General features: G+C 46.6%; 1 protein-coding gene across 1 annotated transcript in view; it reads right to left on the reverse strand.

Annotated features, from left to right (window-relative positions):
* Nucleotides 1-18,462, reverse strand: part of cacna1ab (calcium channel, voltage-dependent, P/Q type, alpha 1A subunit, b) — a gene marked incomplete at both ends in the record, with an annotated part of 186,213 nt that overhangs the window by 82,325 nt on the left and 85,426 nt on the right. The window contains 3 exons of the mRNA XM_083936390.1: nucleotides 224-411; nucleotides 519-671; nucleotides 896-987. Of these exons, the coding sequence (XP_083792516.1) occupies nucleotides 224-411; nucleotides 519-671; nucleotides 896-987 (433 nt within the window). The remainder of the gene's footprint in view (nucleotides 1-223; nucleotides 412-518; nucleotides 672-895; nucleotides 988-18,462) is intronic.

The following is an 18,462-nucleotide window of genomic DNA, read 5'->3' on the forward strand; positions in this document are numbered from 1 at the left end:
CCGATACACCTAAAAAACGCAAACATCTGATAATATCGTAACGTTTGAGTGTCACCATATCCCCCGCTCCAGTTTCGCCAATACCGCTCATACCATGAGTTCCTGCTAGATGCCAGTTGTTGCCACACTGCTGTGGGTTATGAGACTCCTTGATGTTGTACTGTAAACCAAACTACATGTGATTAAAAGTTAAAACTCTGGCTCACTGGTCAGGCTAACTTACGTAGTAGAGCATTTCTGTCCATCCCTCCATGGTGATGCACTGGAAGACGGTGAGCACGGCGAATAGGATGTTGTCGAACTGGGTGATGCCGTAGTTGGGTCCGATCCAGCTACCTTCACACACTGTGCCGTTAGGACACAGCCGAGATGGCAACTCTGTGCCACAGGGTAATTCATCCACTACCTCTCCTGATCAAAGAGAGAAAGGTCCACCATCACAATAAAGTAGCAAAACCTAAATTCACTTAGGATCAGAGAGCTTACTTTTAATATTATTTATTATTATTTTTCCTTACGCGTGACTTTGTCGAAGCAGGTAGTGTGGAACTTTCCCATGTAGAACTCCAGGCCGATGATGGCGAACATGAGGATGGCCACAAACAGCAGCAGGCCAATCTGCAGCAGGGGGATCATAGCCTTCATAATGGACTTGAGCACCACCTGCAGGCCTGGAGGACACAATGAGACGAGGAGCTTGTATGATCAATCATCGACGATGCATCTGATTATTTGGTGTAGGCTGCATTCATGTGGCAAACTCATGTGTTAAATTTCCATGACACTTTCGTTACAGTACCTTAAAAATGGTACCTAACCAGTACGGACATGTAACGGCTTATGGTTAAGCATACAGGACAGTGGGAACACACAGAACATGCAGCACCACACTTACTGGGAATCCCGGACACCAGTTTTAGTGGACGTAGCACTCTGACGGCTCGTAGCGTCTTCAGGTCAAGCTGAGACCCCACTGACGACAAAATACTGCAAGAGTGAAGGAGAGAAAACACAGAGCAACATCACTTTAACAGGCTTTTAAAATCATCTTTTTTTGCTAAAACATGCCTCGTCACACCTCTGTCATTTTGACTTCATAGCAGCAATATCATTGTCTAGCACGCTGTTGCAACACAGACACTAGTGACACTACTACTGCTACATGCTACTGACACTAGCATGTTTAGTTCGCTGAGCAAAGACAAATGAACGTGTTCACACCAAAATCCCTTAGCTTGAACCAGATCATTTTAGTTTTTCACATTGATATTCATACCTGACTGAACACCTACTGAGAGGATACAGATGTAACCTATGGGCGATCCTTTAGCTGATGACATAACTTTCTACCTGTCAGACTTTCCAGCTTTCTACAGTTTCGTGGCAAATTCAATCTGACGTGATTGTGATGATTATGATCGTGTCATGCGGCCAAAAGCTCCAGCACAAGAGCGGAAGTGAGTGGAGGTTGCTTTGTCAAATTCCTAGGATCTGATAAACTGATCGCCGAAGCAATCTCCACTCACTTTCGAGGTAGTAGGGGTGGGCTGCCATTTTCTGTGTTACATATTTTCTCCTGTTTTGTTATTTAGGGAGGATAGCGATTTTTTTTGTTTCTGATGTTCGATTGTTTATTTAGTTCAGTAGAGAAAGTTCTGTGTGTTTGGTTGACCATGGCCCATCCTGAGATACAATGTAATCAGCGACCAGCATAAAATCAACAACTTTGTGAAAAAAATCTAAGGGCGCACTCACACTGTCCTTCCGCACCAGGCAAAAACAGGTTTTTCGGCTAAAGCCTAGTGCGTTTGACCAGTGTGAGTGCACCCGCTCCGCGCATAACTGCGGCCAGCTGGCCGTCCACGGCCCGTCTGAGAGAGGTGGGCTTTTGTAAAGCACGTTTGCACATGTACAAGCATGAGCACGACGCCTACGGCGGTTCTGATGTCATTTATGTGCGCCTGTTCGGACATAGAAAATAGAAGGACGGACCATGCACGGACATTTAACAACAATGGCGGCGAAAGGTTCACGTTGGTGTGATGCGGAGGTGGAGTGTTTACTGCAGATTTGGTCGATGAAAAGATTCAAAAACAGTCGACAAGACGCACAAAAACTCTGAGGTCTACGGAAAGATTTGGAAACAAAGCCATGCATTGCGATGACGTCATTAATGCGTGTGACGTGTTACGGCGTGATGACGTATAGGCAGCAAGAAGCATTCGCCGAGGCCTAGGTAGTGTGAGTACAAACAGGCCTGGAGAGGGGGACAAGGACCCTAAAGCCCGGGGCGAGGTGCGGAAGGACAGTGTGAGTGCACCCTTAAATGACTGTATACAAGTAAATGTGTCCGTGGCTGCGTGGGACTTAGGAAGGGCGGTGACTTGTGGTCATGTTGTGTCTTGGCTCCCCCTACACGGGGCATAACATGAATTGGGGGCTCGTCCTTGTCTTGTCTTTTCTTGTTTTGACTCATGTTTGGTGAGTTCGCCCACTGTTATTTCTGTTTGGCAGTTGGGAGTTTGTGACCAAGCCATCTTGGAAATGAATTGAAAAATGTAAGAAAGCTGATTTGTTGACTTTGGCTTACAGCTGTGAGATTCGGGTACGTTATGTTGCCCTGAAAGTGGAAATAAAGCATGTTTTGTGTGAAAGGTTGGTGTAAAAAAGGCGTGTTGCCCTTGTTAGCTGTGTCTACAGGTGGCATAGAGGTTGCCGGTTGCAGGCTGACTCGCCGATGGTGGCTGGGAAAGTGACGGAGGTCGTTGACATGAACGGGTTGCAGATCTGCATGCGGATCTGTTTGTATCGACGGGGGGTTTCGCGTTAACCCGGAGACCAGAAATGAAGTGCTTGAGTTGCAGGCTATGCATCGCTGTGTCGGAGCCCTTGAGCTTGGATGCAATTAAAAATCTCACTGTGCCTTATATTTAAGGTTAAAATTCTTGCTCCTACTTCCTTATTCTCTGTCATGGCTTTGGCTTCACACACCTCATGTTCAAACGCCACTGCATGTGTCTGTAGTGTGTGTGTGTGTGTGTGTGTGTGTGTGTGTATGGATGTGTGAAGCTCTGGCGTAAAGTCAGCTAGAGACAGGTTGGAAAATTCCATGCTCTGTCTCATACGGGGGCGGAAGGCAGGGTCTGTCCAACACGAGGGGGAGGGGGGGGAGTGCGGGGGCGTCGAGAGAGGGGATGCTCTGAGGAGGAGGAGAGAGAGAAACGAAGGGGAGGAGCACGGTACATGGGCAGACTTTGGCCTTAAGTCAGAAATCATTAGAAGACAAAACAACGAGAGCAAATTTGTATATTTTCTGCAAAATTCATTGAGTCTGTTCCCTTCAATATAAAATCTATAAGGAGACATAAATTAACTGCAGGCAGCTGATTGGTCTTTACTTCAGATACCACAGTGATTTTGATTGGTCACTTCCTGTGCGTCCATACACACACACACACCCAAATGCATTTTGGTTTTGGTCACTTGTGCAGAATACACTGCACGCCAAAAAGCTTCGAAAATATGTCCCAGAAAGAAGAGCTGTCCCTTTAAACAAATACACCTGGTAATGAATTGTGCATGTGATCGATGAAAAGTGAGAAAGCAGAAGAAGTATCCATTCGTGACGCTATATAACACAATCAGCTAAAGCAGGGGTGTCAAACTCAGGCCTGTGGGCCAAATCTGGCCCGCGGTGTGATTATATTTGGCCCGCAAGATCATATCAAGGTTCTGTGAGAGCTGGCCCGCGAGTATAAAGCACATACACGTCTACTTTTCTGTTCACAATCATGAGCATCCATGCTACCAGTCTTTGCAGACACACTGAATCCACCCCTCCCCAAAAACGACCCAAAGAAAGATGGAGAACAGGAGCTTTCAGCAGCGGTGGGAGGCAGATGATCTGTGTCTGAAGGTAAAGAGCTGTTTGTCACCGTGGCTGTAACCAAAGAATCAAACAGAAGAAACACCACGACAAGAACAAGGACCTGCACTGGAAAGGTTCAATGTTACACATCTGCAGAGAAGGGACACATGCACATTTGCAGTCTTTTTTTCTTTCTCAGCAGAAAAACACCACAAAAGGTGAAAAAATGACTAAAAACAGATGAAAACACCACAAAAACATGTCAAAATTACTAAAAAAAAGACGCAAAACACCACAAAAACGCGACAAAATGACTTAAAACAGATGAAAACACCACAAAAAGATGACAAAACGACTAAAAACAGATGAAAGCACCACAAAAACGACCCAAAGAAAGATGGAGGACAGGAGCTTTCAGCAGCGGTGGGAGGCAGATGATCTGTGTCTGAAGGTAAAGAGCTGTTTGTCACCGTGGCTGTAACCAAAGAATCAAACAGAAGAAACACCACGACAAGAACAAGGACCTGCACACGGAAGGTTCAACGTTACACATCTGGAGAGAAGGGAACACATGAACGTTTTGCAGATATTGAGTTTGGCTGCAAATTTGTCCCAGTTTTTAAATTTGGCCCACTGTGAATTTGAGTTTGACACCACTGAGCTAAAGGAAGAGAGAAGAGCCAATGTAAAAGATAGCGAAAATAAATCGAACTTCATTTTTAAAGTGTGGCATCTCTTCCTCCCTCGATCCCTTTCGCTTCCATCCTCCTTTGTCCTCACCCCCCACCTCCCCTTCCTTCATCCCTCTCCAGGTTGGTTGCTAATTCCAGTAAGAGGTCATTTATTAACAGACACGGTACCGGCAGCCAAACCCCTCATTCCCTCAATGGCTTTTTAACTGCCACGGTTGAAGGCCACGCCGCAAACCTGCAAACACTGAACCTCAGCGAAAAAAGGCAAACAGTGTCAGGTCCAGTAAAGATCCAACCGGACCGGTAAACGTGACAGCTGGGTGATAGCCAAAGCCTCCATGTGATCAGAGGGTTCACAGTATTTTCATTTCATAGTCTCAGTTTGCAGATTCAGAGAGTTGGATTCATGCATGGATGAGCAGATGGATGCAGCAGAGGAGCAGAGGGCTTTGATATCCTGAATCTAAATCGTGACTTTGTCTCCTATTCTGTCTCTCTTCCATCATTTCTCTTTCCTTTTGCTCTCTTATTTATGTTAGTCCCCCTATTGTTTCTACCGCAAATCTCATTTCGAGCTGCAACGTTCATCTGTGCGAGACGGCAAACCATCCACCTCCAGGATGCAGTCACCCCTGGCAACGACCGAACTGAACCTGCCGACAGTGCACCGAGGTGGCCACTAGAGGGAGCAGCGACTGTGCTGTCCACTTGTGATGGGGATGGAGGGATGGGATGGAGGGGGAGGGGCGTGGACGGGTGTTAGGAAACAGGGAAACAGTGGAACAAGAAGGAAAAACAGGTAAGTTAAGGGGTTAAATGGAAGGAGGGGACGAAAACAAGTGATAGTAGCAGAGAGAGGGCAAATAAGGATACGTATAAACTTATAATTATCATTCTGTTTCATACATTTGATTTAATATAATCCTGACCACTGCTTTGATCTTCCAAGAGTGTTGAAAGCGTTGATTAAAGCATTAAAAAAAAAAAAATTAAATGCCCATATTGTCACAGAATCAGGAACCTTAAATAAACTCTGACACACGTGGAAATTTTGCCAATACGGTGAAAAAAAACAACGTTTTGCTCATTTTTTCCTTAGATTTTAGTTTTGCTTCCCACATTTTCCATCTTTTCTCTGTTTTTTAGCTATGTTTCGACATAAATACACATTCGGACAAAAGAGTCTACAAACACATCAGAAGAAAAATGAGAATCCCTGATGAAACACAGGCTGGGAGGGAAGAGATGGGACATCCCCGAGGACGGAGAGTGAGAGAAAGAGAGAGCAAATTGAAAGAGAGTGATAGTCCTTTGTGTCAAAAGGGTGAGATTCAGGTGCAGAGAGAGAGAGAGAGAGAGAGAGAGAGAGAGAGAGAGAGAGAGAGAGAGAGAGAGAGAGAGAGAGAGAGAGAGAGAGAGAGAGAGAGAGAGAGAGAGAGAGAGAGAGAGAGACTCCAGAGAGAAAGAGAGGGAGAGTTTTATCTGCGGAGGGAGAAGGTGTTTGGACAGTGATGACAGAAGCGTTCACTCCCGGGAAACACCTAACAATAAACCTGCAAAGCACACACACACACACACACACACACACACACACACACACACACACACACACACACGCACACACACACACACACACACACACACACACACACGCACACACACACACACACACACACACTTCAAACTATGCTATAATACGCTTTTAAGGTACGCTCACTTTTCTTGTCATAACTGAACTCTTCTTTCCTGAACTGTGTGTTGCGTATCAATTATTCCAGGTGTCTTAATGAGTTAAAAGTAATGAATGAGTGTTTCCCCGTTGAGTCCGTCATTTATTCTACATCAGGATGCTTCAGAGAGCATTGTAACCCTCATCCTTTGACCACACATGTAGCCTTTTTCAGACCAAACACTTCTGGGGACTCCCTAGCAACGTCCTGCTGGGGAGCTCCCTCGAGAGTTAAGGGCTTTTTTCTGTTTGCCTTCACAAAGTCAATAGGAACGCTGAAGTTAGCCAACCGGTCTCCAGTTAGTTAGCTAGCTAGCTGCTCCCGGTACGGTTAGGGCGCACTCACACTGTCCTTCCGCTCCGGGCCAAAACAGGTTTTACGGGTAAAGCCTAGTGCGTTTGACCAGTGTGAGTGCACCCGCTCCACGCATAACTGCGGCCAGCTGGCCGTCCACGGCCCGTCTGAGAGAGGTGGGCTTTTGTAGAGCGCGTTTGCACATGTACGAGCACGAGCGTGCGCACGTGTACGAGCACGAGGCCTACGGCGGTTCTGATGTCATTTATGTGCGCCTGTTGGGACATAGAAGGAAGAAGGAGGGACCATGCGCGGACATTTAACAACAACAACAATGGCGGTGAAAGGTTCAAGTTGGTGTGATGCGGAGGTGGAGTGTTTACTGCAGATTTGGTCGATGAAAAGATTCAAAAACAGTCGACAAGAAGCACAAAAACTCAGAGGTCTACGAAAAGAGGGACGCATTGCGATGACGTCATCAATGCGTGTGACGTGTTACGGCGTGATGACGTATAGGCAGCAAGAAGCATTCTCCGAGGCCCAGGTAGTGCGAGTACAAACGGGCCTGGAGGGGGGGACAAGGACCCTAAAGCCCGGGGCGCGGTGCGGATGGACAGTGTGAGTGAGCCCTTAAACCTAGCGCTGCTGTTGGCCACCAGCCGACTGTTCAGCTCATCCTCTGTAACCATGGTAGCATGAAAGTATGTGGGAATTAGGAGGCAAGCTAGCTAACGGTAGTGGCTGGCTAGCGGTTCCTCTCGTGCTAGGAAAGTATCTACTCCGTCTGTCAAAATACGATTTCCGTTGAAATAAAACAGACACAACGGCCGAACATGTGAACGATTACGATCACCTCTAACCGTAGTTAGACAACTTTTTCATCCCTAAGAAAGAGGTAAAATGACAATTACGTTGTTTTGTTTAAACTCAGATCAGTTTAATCAACAGGGAACGCGGCACTGCTGCGAGGCTTGGACCGGCTTGGACCCGGAAATCCTATTTTGAAAGAGCGTTGTGAAACAACTTAACAGTCGGATTAAAGTCCCTCGCTAAGAACCTTAAATCATTCCGCAAGAATTAGGACTAGTTGTGCGGACACAATAGAAAAGGGGGCGTTCTTACAATGTTCGTACTATGAAAAGGTTCCTATGGTCCAAAAACTCCATTCGTATACTGTGTAGAACTTTAAAAATGACGCCATTCATATACTTGTATGAAAATTACATGAATATGAACGTATAATATATGAAGGGATAGACTGGACGCAGCCATTAGGGTCAATTTAAAAAGGAACCCGCTGGTGGCGCTTACATTTTGCCCTAAAGATTCAGAATTCATTTTAAGATTTTGCTCATTATTCTTAAATCACAGAAAGGCCTATGCTGTCGCTATATGAGGCAGGACCCCTTTTGGTTGTTAGCTAGCTGGGCTCAAGACCAAGGGTGACCTCGCTTTCCCTGTGAGGGCGCCTGAACTTTGGACGTGAGAGGAAATTAAGCTAGCAAATGAATCATCATTACTTTTTAAATCCCTTTGAAAAACACACTTTTATTAACAGGCTTTTGCGTGAATCACTTTTTACGGCATACATTTGATTTAACTGCCATAAAGATCTACGGACGCTGAAGAGTGTCTCTACAGAGGGACACCAATGTGATGATGAAGACGATGATGATGATGATGATGATGATAAGGATTTATGACCCTGATGAGGAAGATCTTGCGGCGGGGGCAGCAGTCACTACCTTCATTTCGCCTGGTCTCTCCCGGTTCATGACATTGCCATGGCAACCAGGCGAATCCTCTCTTCGCCGAGTCTCCACGGTTACCGACCTGCTCTCATTCATAAGCGTTGCCAGGGCAACGCAGCCCCGGCTCATTGATGGAATCTCGGCATTGCCGCAGCAACGGGGATGGGAAGTGGGTCTCCTAACGATTGATTTTCAACCCCTCTAAACCCCCGCATCTCCCTCCCACAAACACAAACACACACACACACACACGCTATCCACACATTATCCTTAACTACCCCCTCACACATCGGCAGCTCCTGTGGTGCAGGTGCACAGTATGCACACGCAAGCCCAACTTCCCGTTGCATGCAGACAAACACACACTGACCAAACGAGCATCCTTTTACCGCATACAAACACAGATGCACTCGTCAAGTATACGTGCTCGCTCTGCACACATGCACACGGAGCACGATGTGAGTGACGAATGCAGCGCAGCCCAGGTAGTATGGATGACCCACTTTCTTTGCTGATGGTGTGCAAAACGCTGAAATTGTTTGTTTTTTTACAACATGTACGCAGACACATTGATCCCACACACATATAGAATCAGATAATCGGATCTTATATAGGTCGTCCTTGTAAAAACCTAAACCAGTGATTTAAGTCCAACTGACTCTGATTCGTCCGATCAGTCTTATTGTCAATAATGTTTATCCATTAGGTTAAAATTCACCTTGTTTTACTGAACTTGGAAAAGTCATCTATGCATTCATTACATTGCATTTAGACTTCACAATAACTCAGAGGGCGGAAGACAAGATCACAACACCCTCATTTTTATCCACATTTACAAAGTCTACCTGTGTGCTCTCTTGTTTTCACGGTTTTACATTTTTAATCCCTTGCTTTACACACTGAGACCATCAGACAGCCACCCTGGCAGTTCAGAGGTCAAAATGAGGACTTAAGTCACTGTGCTTTTGTCATCCGGGCTCTGAGGCTTTGAAAACAACCTGTCTGATGGGCTAAAATACATCTGATGTGACTCAAGTTGTGATAAACCAAATAAATCTGTGATTATGTGACGCCAAATTATGTAAACTGGCGCCACTTACCAGAGGATGGGTCCCAACCAGCATTTCCACCATACAAATATTAATGTTAGAAGTGTAGTGGCATGTATCAGCTGATATTTAATACAAATATCCCGGATACAGGTACCGTCATGTTGTCATTTTGCTGCCGATCATGACATTTCACTTTAGGGCTTTAGGTTACTTGTCCCCCCCTCCCTCTCCCCCCGCGCCCCAGGCCCGTTTGTACTCACACTACCTGGGCCTCGGCGAATACTTCCTGCTGCCTATACGTCATCACGCCGTAACACGTCACACGCATTGATGACGTCATCGCGATGCGTGGCTTTGTTTACAAATCTTTCCATAGACCTCAGAGTTTTTGTGCGTCTTGTCGACTGTTTTTGAATCTTTTCATCGACCAAATCTGCAGTAAACACTCCACCTCCGCATTACACCAACGTGAACGTGAAATGTCCGCGCATGGTCCCTCCTTCTTTTTTCTATGTCCCAACAGGCGCACAGGAAATGACCTCAGAGCCGCTGTAGGCCTTGTGCTCGTGCTTGTGCTCGTACATGTGCGCACGCTCGTGCTCGTACATGTGTGCTTACAAAAGCCCACCTCTCCCAAACGGGCCGTGGACCAGCTGGCCGCAGCTAGGCACGGAGAGGTTGCACTCACACTGGTCAAACGAACTAGGCTTTACCTGTAAAACCTGTTTTGGCCCGGTACGGATGGACAGTGTGAGTGCGCCCTTAGTTAGGAAAAGCTTCTGAGGACTGTATCAGAGGGTAGGAACAAACCTCCTGTGTGGTTTTACGGGTAGAGGATTTGTTGTGCTAATATGTAAAAGCTATATGATGTACATAACATGCATGTGCTGAGGCGTGTAGTAGGCAGTGCATGTTATCACAGTGTGGCTTCCTTTGGCAAAAATAGTAAAACACACACACAGATACACACACACACACAAACACACACACACACACACTCACAGCATGCAAGAGACTGGGACAAGTTCCGGCCAGTGACATGTGCATGAGCTGTGTGTTTGAGTGTGTGTGTGTGTGTGGGCATATATGTGTGTGTCTGTGTGTGTGAAAGTATGTGCAAATGGTTTATGTGTGTATTGTGTGGAAATAGTGTGGGAGTGCCATGTGTCATCGCAGTGTGAACTCCTGTCCCCCTTAGTGTCTCCCACTGGGCCCTCACCCACCACACACGCACGCACGCACGCACGCACGAACGCACGCACGCATGCACGCACGCACACACGCGCACACACACACACACACACGCGCACACACACACACACACACAATGGACAATGTTCCAGCTTGCACAGTAAAGAAATTTGAGCAATATGTTTGAAAATAGTGTAAGAATCAAACAAATGGTATATTATAATAATTCTGCGCACCCACCAGCAAATGTCCACCGGAGGACTCGCGTCAACTGGTGGAAAATCAGTTTCCTCTTTTGAGTTCACCCTCGCCTTTCTGACTCCAAACATGGTCACCAAGCTGGCGATACAAAATGCCAACCTCCTGGCTCTAAAACAGTAGTTCCCAAACCAATGATGGGGGTGTCACGTTGGCTACGTCCATTACTTTTGGAACAGTCTATGACGGACAGAGGAACCAAATTTGTCCTCCAAATCGTATGAAAGAACATGTTATTTGTTACTGCGTATTCGGATTCGACCCTCTTTTGGCAGAACAAGATCGTTTGTTGGTGACACAGTTGACAAGTGAATCAGAGTTACGATGTGACGACGCACATCACCTGGTTAATGTTTGGTTAGGTCAGGGCTAGCTCAAGGTTTGAATGAGAACTTTGTTAAGTTTCGGGAAACATCTTGGTTTGGGTTAAAACGACTACTTGGTTAAGGTTTGGAAAGCTTAACTGGTATTTTGCCCTTTCTATTTAAGCAATGACTTGGTGGTGTGGTGGTTAGCACTGTCGCCTCACAGCGAGAGGGTTCCTGGTTGGAATCCCGGCTGGGGCCCTTCTGTGTGGAGTTTGCATGTTGTCCCGTGTCTGCGTGGGTTTTCTCCGGGTTCTCCGGTTTCCTCCCACAGTCCAAAGACGTGCAGGTGTTCGGTTCATTGATGACTCTAAATCACCCGTAGGTGTGAATGGTTGTCTGTCTCTGTTCGTCTCTATGTGTCCTGTGATAGACTGCCGTCCTGTCCAAGGTGTACCCCGCCTCACGCCCGATGTCAGCTGGGATCGGCTCCAGCCCCCCCGCGACCCCGACAGGGACAGCGGTTGAAAATGAATGTAATATATTTATCTTCTGCCCCATCTACAAACGTTTGCAGAGCCACGTGGAGAGGGTGGTAAACCCTCTGCAGGAAAAAAAACCAAGGTAAGAAAACACAATCATTTTGCTCTCCAAACCTCTCACGCCCCTGCCCTTCTCTCCCTCTGCCTCTCTCCTGTAGATACGGGACATTAAGCAGCACTTTATGACCATTATGTCACCGCTCACCCCTGTCCTCTGCCACCGCGGTGGTTCGCCCCAATCGCTTCCCCTTATTGGGAGAGCCCATTCGCTAGGTGTAGAGGGGTGTTGGGAGAGAAATCGCTGGTAGAGTCGGAGGAGAAGGAGGAGATATCGTAATGGCTCCATCACCTTAAGGGTTGGAAATCTTTTCCACCAGCTCATGTCATCCCACCTCTCCCCCTCACTCCATCAAAGACACTGTTTTTTCTTTTTGTTTCTCTCCATCCAAACATCTTCTCCTCTTTTCAGTCCTCTTTCCGTCTCTTCTTGGCCGCTGAAGTTTTCATTGGCAGAGGCAGGATACAAGCACTCTCATTCTGACCACATTCTCCATCCTCACCCCCCCCTTCCTCTTCCTTTCCCTCTCTTCATTTTCTCGCTCGCATGTTATTGCTGATCTCAGCAGAGTGCTAACACTCAGCTGATGGACTCGCTCCCTACCTCCACCCTGAGCCAAAGTCCCTTATATTCCCTTCGTTCCTTCCTCTCTCCCCACCTTTCATTTTCCCTCCCTCCCTTAGTGCTTCTGGCTTCTTCTAATTTACTTTACGTACGATCAGGTGGAGGAAGGATGAGGAGAAATGAAGGCCGATGAGGAGGGATAGTCTTGCCTTTCTCGCTCTCTTTCCCTCATCTACCTCTTGACTCCATCCATCCACACTTCTGTCCTTTAATCGCATATTTGTTTATTAACCTTTATTTATCTGTAGAAGGTTTTCTGAGTGTGCATGTTTTTCTGCAAATACCCTTTGGCCAATTTAGGGTTTTTCGGAGCTCAAGTCATTTGCACAAAAGCACCTTGATGGCTGAAATTGTCATTGACAGAAGCCTGTGAATGTTCTCATTTGTCCATTTCACCTCTCATTCAAGAGGCTTCATCAGTTCATGTATGCATCTGACCAGGCTGGGACTGGACCAGGACCAGGACCAGGCTGGGACTGGTCCAACTAACTGGTGTGGAGATCCAGGTATTTAACCTCTCACAAGGCCGATGATGTCACTGGAACCCTTTGTGCTCCAAGTGCCAATGACCGTCGTAAGTGTGGCAGTCGTTGGTGGGATGTTGGTTAGGACTTGGTTAGTGCTGGTCCACTCCCAGCCTGGTCCTGGTCCTGGTCCAGTTGTTGGTGGGAAGTTGGTTTGGACTTTGTTAATGCTCTATTGAGTCATAGAGCGTGATCACACTATCCTTTTGGCCGCGGCCAAAACCGGTTTTTCAGCTAAAGTCTAGTACCTTTAAGTAGTGTGAGCGCACCCGCTCCGCGCTCAACTGGGGCCAGCTGGGCCGCCACTGCCCGCTTGAAAGAGGTGGGCTTTAGCGGAGCCGTTTGCACATGTACGAGCACGAGCGTGCGCACGTGTACGAGCACGAGCACGAGCCCTACAACAGTAGCGTTATGTCCGCCTGTTCGGACATGTAAATAGAAGGACGGACCATGCGCGGATATTTAACAACAACAACAATGGTGGTGAAAGGTTCACGTTGTGTTTACTGCAGATTTGGTCGGATGAAAATATTCAAAAACAGTCGACAAGACGCACAAAAACTCAGAGGTCTACGGAAAGATTTGTAAACAAAGCCACACACACGCGATCAATGTGTGTGACGTGTAACAGCTTGATGGCGTATGGACAGCAAGAAGCATTGGCCGAGGCCCAGGTAGTGTGAGTACAAACGAGGCTGGGGCGCGGGGGGGAGAGGGAGGGGGGACAAGTACCCTAAAGTCCGGGTCTCGGTCCGGGAGGACAGTGTGAGTCCGCCCTTAATGACCGTCGTTGGAGTCACAGGAGGACATTTGTGAACAGTTGTTCTTTGAGGTTGGATTGTTGAATGAAAGGATGAAAGGGCAGCATTGTAAACTGGAGATAAGTGGTGTCTCAGCCTCCTCCTCTGTTTAGCGATGGTTTCTCTACTTTTACATAGATGGCTTCTTTTCCTCCTCTTTCAAACCATCTGTCCTCTCTGTCCAGGATGTGGACATTGTTGTCATCCTTTGAAAGAGTTCAAAGCCTTGTTCTCTACCTCCTCCATGTACAGATTTGCCACAATAGGCATTGACAGAGTGTGGAAAGATCAGTAGGCAGTATTTTATTCATGAATTTAAATAATTGCTCTTTTGAATTTGCTGTTAAAGACATTTCCCCAATAACTGTCAAAACCTGTCCAAATGTGCCTTGCTCGGCAGCAGTTCCCCAGCTCCTGTATAAGTCCAGTAGCTGTTTGTCAGTCCTGCTCCATCCTTCCATCCGCCCCTGTCCTATAATCACACCGTCCCTCATCTTTCTCCCCCGCGTCATTCTTCCTTGTCTCTCTAATCCTCCAGTTTTTCCATTCAGCTCTCTGTCCCTCTCTCTCTGTGCCGGGCCAGCTGATTGGTCCACCTGGCCCCTCGTCTCCTGCCAGCATGACTCTTGGACCTCATGAGGACATGACGTCTGGACTTCCGTGTCCTTGTGTGTCTTTCCTCTCAGTGGAACGGTGGGTCTTTGCGTGCATGAGACGTGTCCCGTAGTTGGATGTTTTGTGTGTAAAGTATGTGTTGTCATCTGCAGTTGTTTAAGGCTTCAAACTCCCTGACACAGGCACCTAACTCCAGATACTAATCAATACATTAAAGCTCCAGTAAACAACGTTATTACATTAACAGTGGATCAAACGATTACATGCAGGTCAGAGGTCAGGTAGAGAGCGGCAGAGCTGTAGCTGGTAGAGATTAAGTGCCTTGCAAAAGGACACTTAAGCAGGACAAATGCATGTCAGCACTGTGGGTGTGATGTGATGATGAACTAGTCTAGTGCCTGCTGCCCTGCTTACATTGTGGGTCTGTAGGTGTGCGTTTGTGTCTGTGACTCTATTTCTGTTCAAAGGGGTGTGTGGGAGTGCACAGAGCACCACACACCGAGGCAGGCTTTTAGCAAAAAAGGGATATTGCACCTACATACGATTAGGTTCAACATGGCTGGTTGATCTGTTAAGACAAGCAGAGGTTTTAAAGGTTTTCATTCAACCGCAAAGGTTAATACAGAAAGTGTATCAGCTAATAATCCCCATCTTTAAAATAATCCGCAAATTAAACTCCAATAAGATAAACCCAAAACTCTACTTGTGCTCAGATTTACCGCTATTCTACGTAAGTGCTCAAGGTTTATTAAAGTCCCAGTCAGCAATGTTTGTTTGATCATATTCACTGAAGCGGACACTCTGCTCCGATAGAACAACATGAATCATCCGGATTTAGAAAAACAAAACAAAACACGCCTCTATGTGCATGTAGAGCCTGTTGTTTGTTTTGCAAAAAGTCCACAGTGCCCGTGTCATACTGTCCACTCAGCACAGAGCTGACTCTCAGGCACAGTTCATGCACACGCCACAGACGCCCCCTTCCCACTCGCGCAGGCTACAATATCACAGACACACGCCTCAAGCTAGGCATACACTATTGATGTTAGCAGTTGCTATCTATGAGTAAGTTAGCTAGTCTACCTCTATGTAGCGTGTACTCCATGACGTTTATCAATGAGAGAAGACACCCTAGTTCACAGGAATCTGGTGCACGCGCACTGACGAGCACTCGATTGGAGAGAGCGGAGGAGCTTGGTAATAGACAGACTTGGAAAACCAAGAAACTGCTGCTTCATGTCATGACGCCAGGTACGGGTGTGGAAACATTTTGTCTTCCCTGTGAGTTATGTAAACAAACAATGAACCATGGTGCATTCAGGGGCACCTCGGGGAAACTTAAATTGTTGTTGTGAAGTTCCCTTCTGCCATCTCTTCTGTACCGGCGGCGTGTGCAGGTTGTTAATGTTGCCGTAGTAAATAAAAGAGGTATCGAGTATCATTTTTCAAACTAGTATCATATCAAAGATTTAAATTCTGATATTGGGACAATTTTCTATTTACATTAGGTCATTTTAGGCGACCACTGTTGCCTCCTCTCACTGGTGAAACTAACCTAATTATGGCTTAAACTGACTACTAAGTGTCCTTTTTTCCCTTTCGTAAACAACAGAGGTGTTAGCTTGATATTACATACAACATACCATTACAACGCTGGTGCAACCTTAAAGCTTTTACTCTACATGAGCGGTGTGTTGGTATGCAGCAGATCGCCTGCAGGACACTGAGTTGGAGGGTATAGGAGAACGTATAGGAGAGTGATGAGTCTGTAAATGACTGCAGAGCAATAATGATAATGGAAGTGATGGCAAAGGGACAATTTTCAGCTAGGTATAACCCCCACCGACCCCCCCGTGTGTGTGTGTGTGTGTGTGTGTGACCTCATTCTTCTCGCCCTGCTGGACTTCATTTCCTCGCTCAATGTTCATACAGTGTTTCCTCGGAGAAGATGCTGTACGTACTGTAACACCTGTGTGCGCCAATTCAAAGTGTTGAGTTAAACTTTGATTTGGCGTTGGAGGGTGACCTGATTCACACCAAAGTTAGCTGATGTTTCATTCGCAGTCAGGAGCTGCAGAAGCAGGGGCTTAATGTACGTCGTGGTAAGCAGTTTTTAAGAGCCTGAGGCGATACAGCTGGAAACATATATTCATGAAAACCTGTTTCGTCCAATCTGTCCCGTTCCTGACAGAACACTCAGCTGTCCCTGCAATGAGTCAGAGGCTTCTGGTTCCTTCTTTCTTGGGTTCTGGTGCTATTTTGTACCTTCGCCAGATACACTAGTGACTCAGCATGCAATCTTTTTTCCCCCCGAGATGAGGCGAGATGTTTTTATAAGCCTCTTGAGGTTTCTCTGTCTCACCTGTCTGTTCTGTCTCTCCTTTAAGAGAAGTTTCATCTTATCTTATGTATGCACATAAACTTAACCGAGTTTGAACAGGCGATGGCCACTTTGACATCAGTAGGCCTGTTTCTGTCAAGTGCGTGCCCAATGCAAGAAACCCAATATCCCTGAGTAAGCCATATTGTGATAGCCACTTCGTAAGTATAACATACCATACACACTATTTTATGAGAATACATTGAAAGTCTACATTAAGGGCGCACTCACACTGTCCTTCCGAACCGCGCCCCGGGCTTTAGGGTCCTTGTCCCCCCTCCCTCTCCCCCCGCTCCCCAGGCCCTTTTGTACTCACACTGCCTGGGCCTCGCGCAAATGCTTCTTGCTGCCTATACGTCATCACGCGTAACACGTCACACGCATTGATGACGACATGGCGATGCGTGGCTTTGTTTACAAATCTTTCCATAGACCTCGGAGTTTTTGTGCGTCTTGTCGACTGTTTTTGAATCTTTTCATCGACCAAATCTGCAGTAAACACTCCACCTCCGCATCACACCAACGTGAACCTTTCACCGCCATTGTTGTTGTTGTTAAATGTCCGCGCATGGTCCGTCCTTCTATTTTCTATGTCCGAACAGGCGCACACAAATGACGTCAGAACCACCGTAGGCCTCGTGCTCGTGCTCGTACACGTGCGCACGCTCGTGCTCGTACATGTGCAAACGCGCTCTACAAAAGCACACCTCTCTCAGTCGGGCCGCTGACGACCAGCTGTCCACAGTTATGCCCGGAGCGGGTGCACTCACACTGGTCAAACGCACCAGGCTTTAGCCGAAAAAACGGTTTTGGCCCGGTGCGGAAGGACAGTGTGAGTGCACCCTAACAGTCTGTAAACTAAAGCCGCTGCCTTCCAAGAAACAGCAAACTACAAACTTTTTACGGCCTTGATACACAAAAAATAAACCTTTAAGAGCAACTATATGGTTTATGCAGTTTGGATCTCATTCAGCTTCACAGCGGCAAAGGAGTAACTGTTACAAAAGTGAGTCAAAACTACCCGTCGAGAAAAATATACAAACAAGTATACTTTTTAAAAACAAATACTTCCAATGTGTGCGACAAGAGAGGTCTATTCATGAATGCGACCTCCGTGAAAATCTATTGGAAAAGTCGCGGGGACGTCTACGGTGTCCTCTCATTGACTGCCCGAAGTCTACCGTAAGTGATTAAATTACTGTGACGTCACAGAAAAGCGCTGAAAATCAATGGACTGTCATCCCTGAATACTAAACACACTGGTCTCTCTATACTGTGTATGCCTGAGTGTGTGTGTGTGTGTGTGTGTGTGTTCGCTCCACATCTCATTAATTCTTGTCCTCATGAAGTATCTCTCTCGCCAGTAGAGTTTGCCAAGAAGTCAACACACACACACACACACACACTTGCATCGACAGAAGCCGTCCCAGTCACGACTCGCACAAGCACATACACACACTTTCCCACAAACCAACAGATAGGAGAGAAAACGTGAGAACGAGATAGGCCGACACTATTAACACGTAAAAATCAAACTAAACTAAAAGTCTGAAGCCCTTAGAGCGGCGCCATGATGCTGCGATGTTCATCAAATACAAGTGTTGGACCAAACAATGATGATTGAGCTGTTCATGGAGCCTAACCAGTCGTAGGGCTAAACACAGTTTGTCCTGAAGATGGCACTATAGGAAAGGTCATGGGGTCATTCAAATCTTAAGGGATGATCAAAATTGGGATCATATATTAGCTCGGTAACTTTAAAGGGAATCTACTTTGAT

The sequence above is a fragment of the Echiichthys vipera genome, assembly GCF_963691815.1.
Source record: "Echiichthys vipera genome assembly, chromosome: 2".
In the NCBI taxonomy this organism is placed as follows: domain Eukaryota; kingdom Metazoa; phylum Chordata; class Actinopteri; order Perciformes; family Trachinidae; genus Echiichthys; species Echiichthys vipera.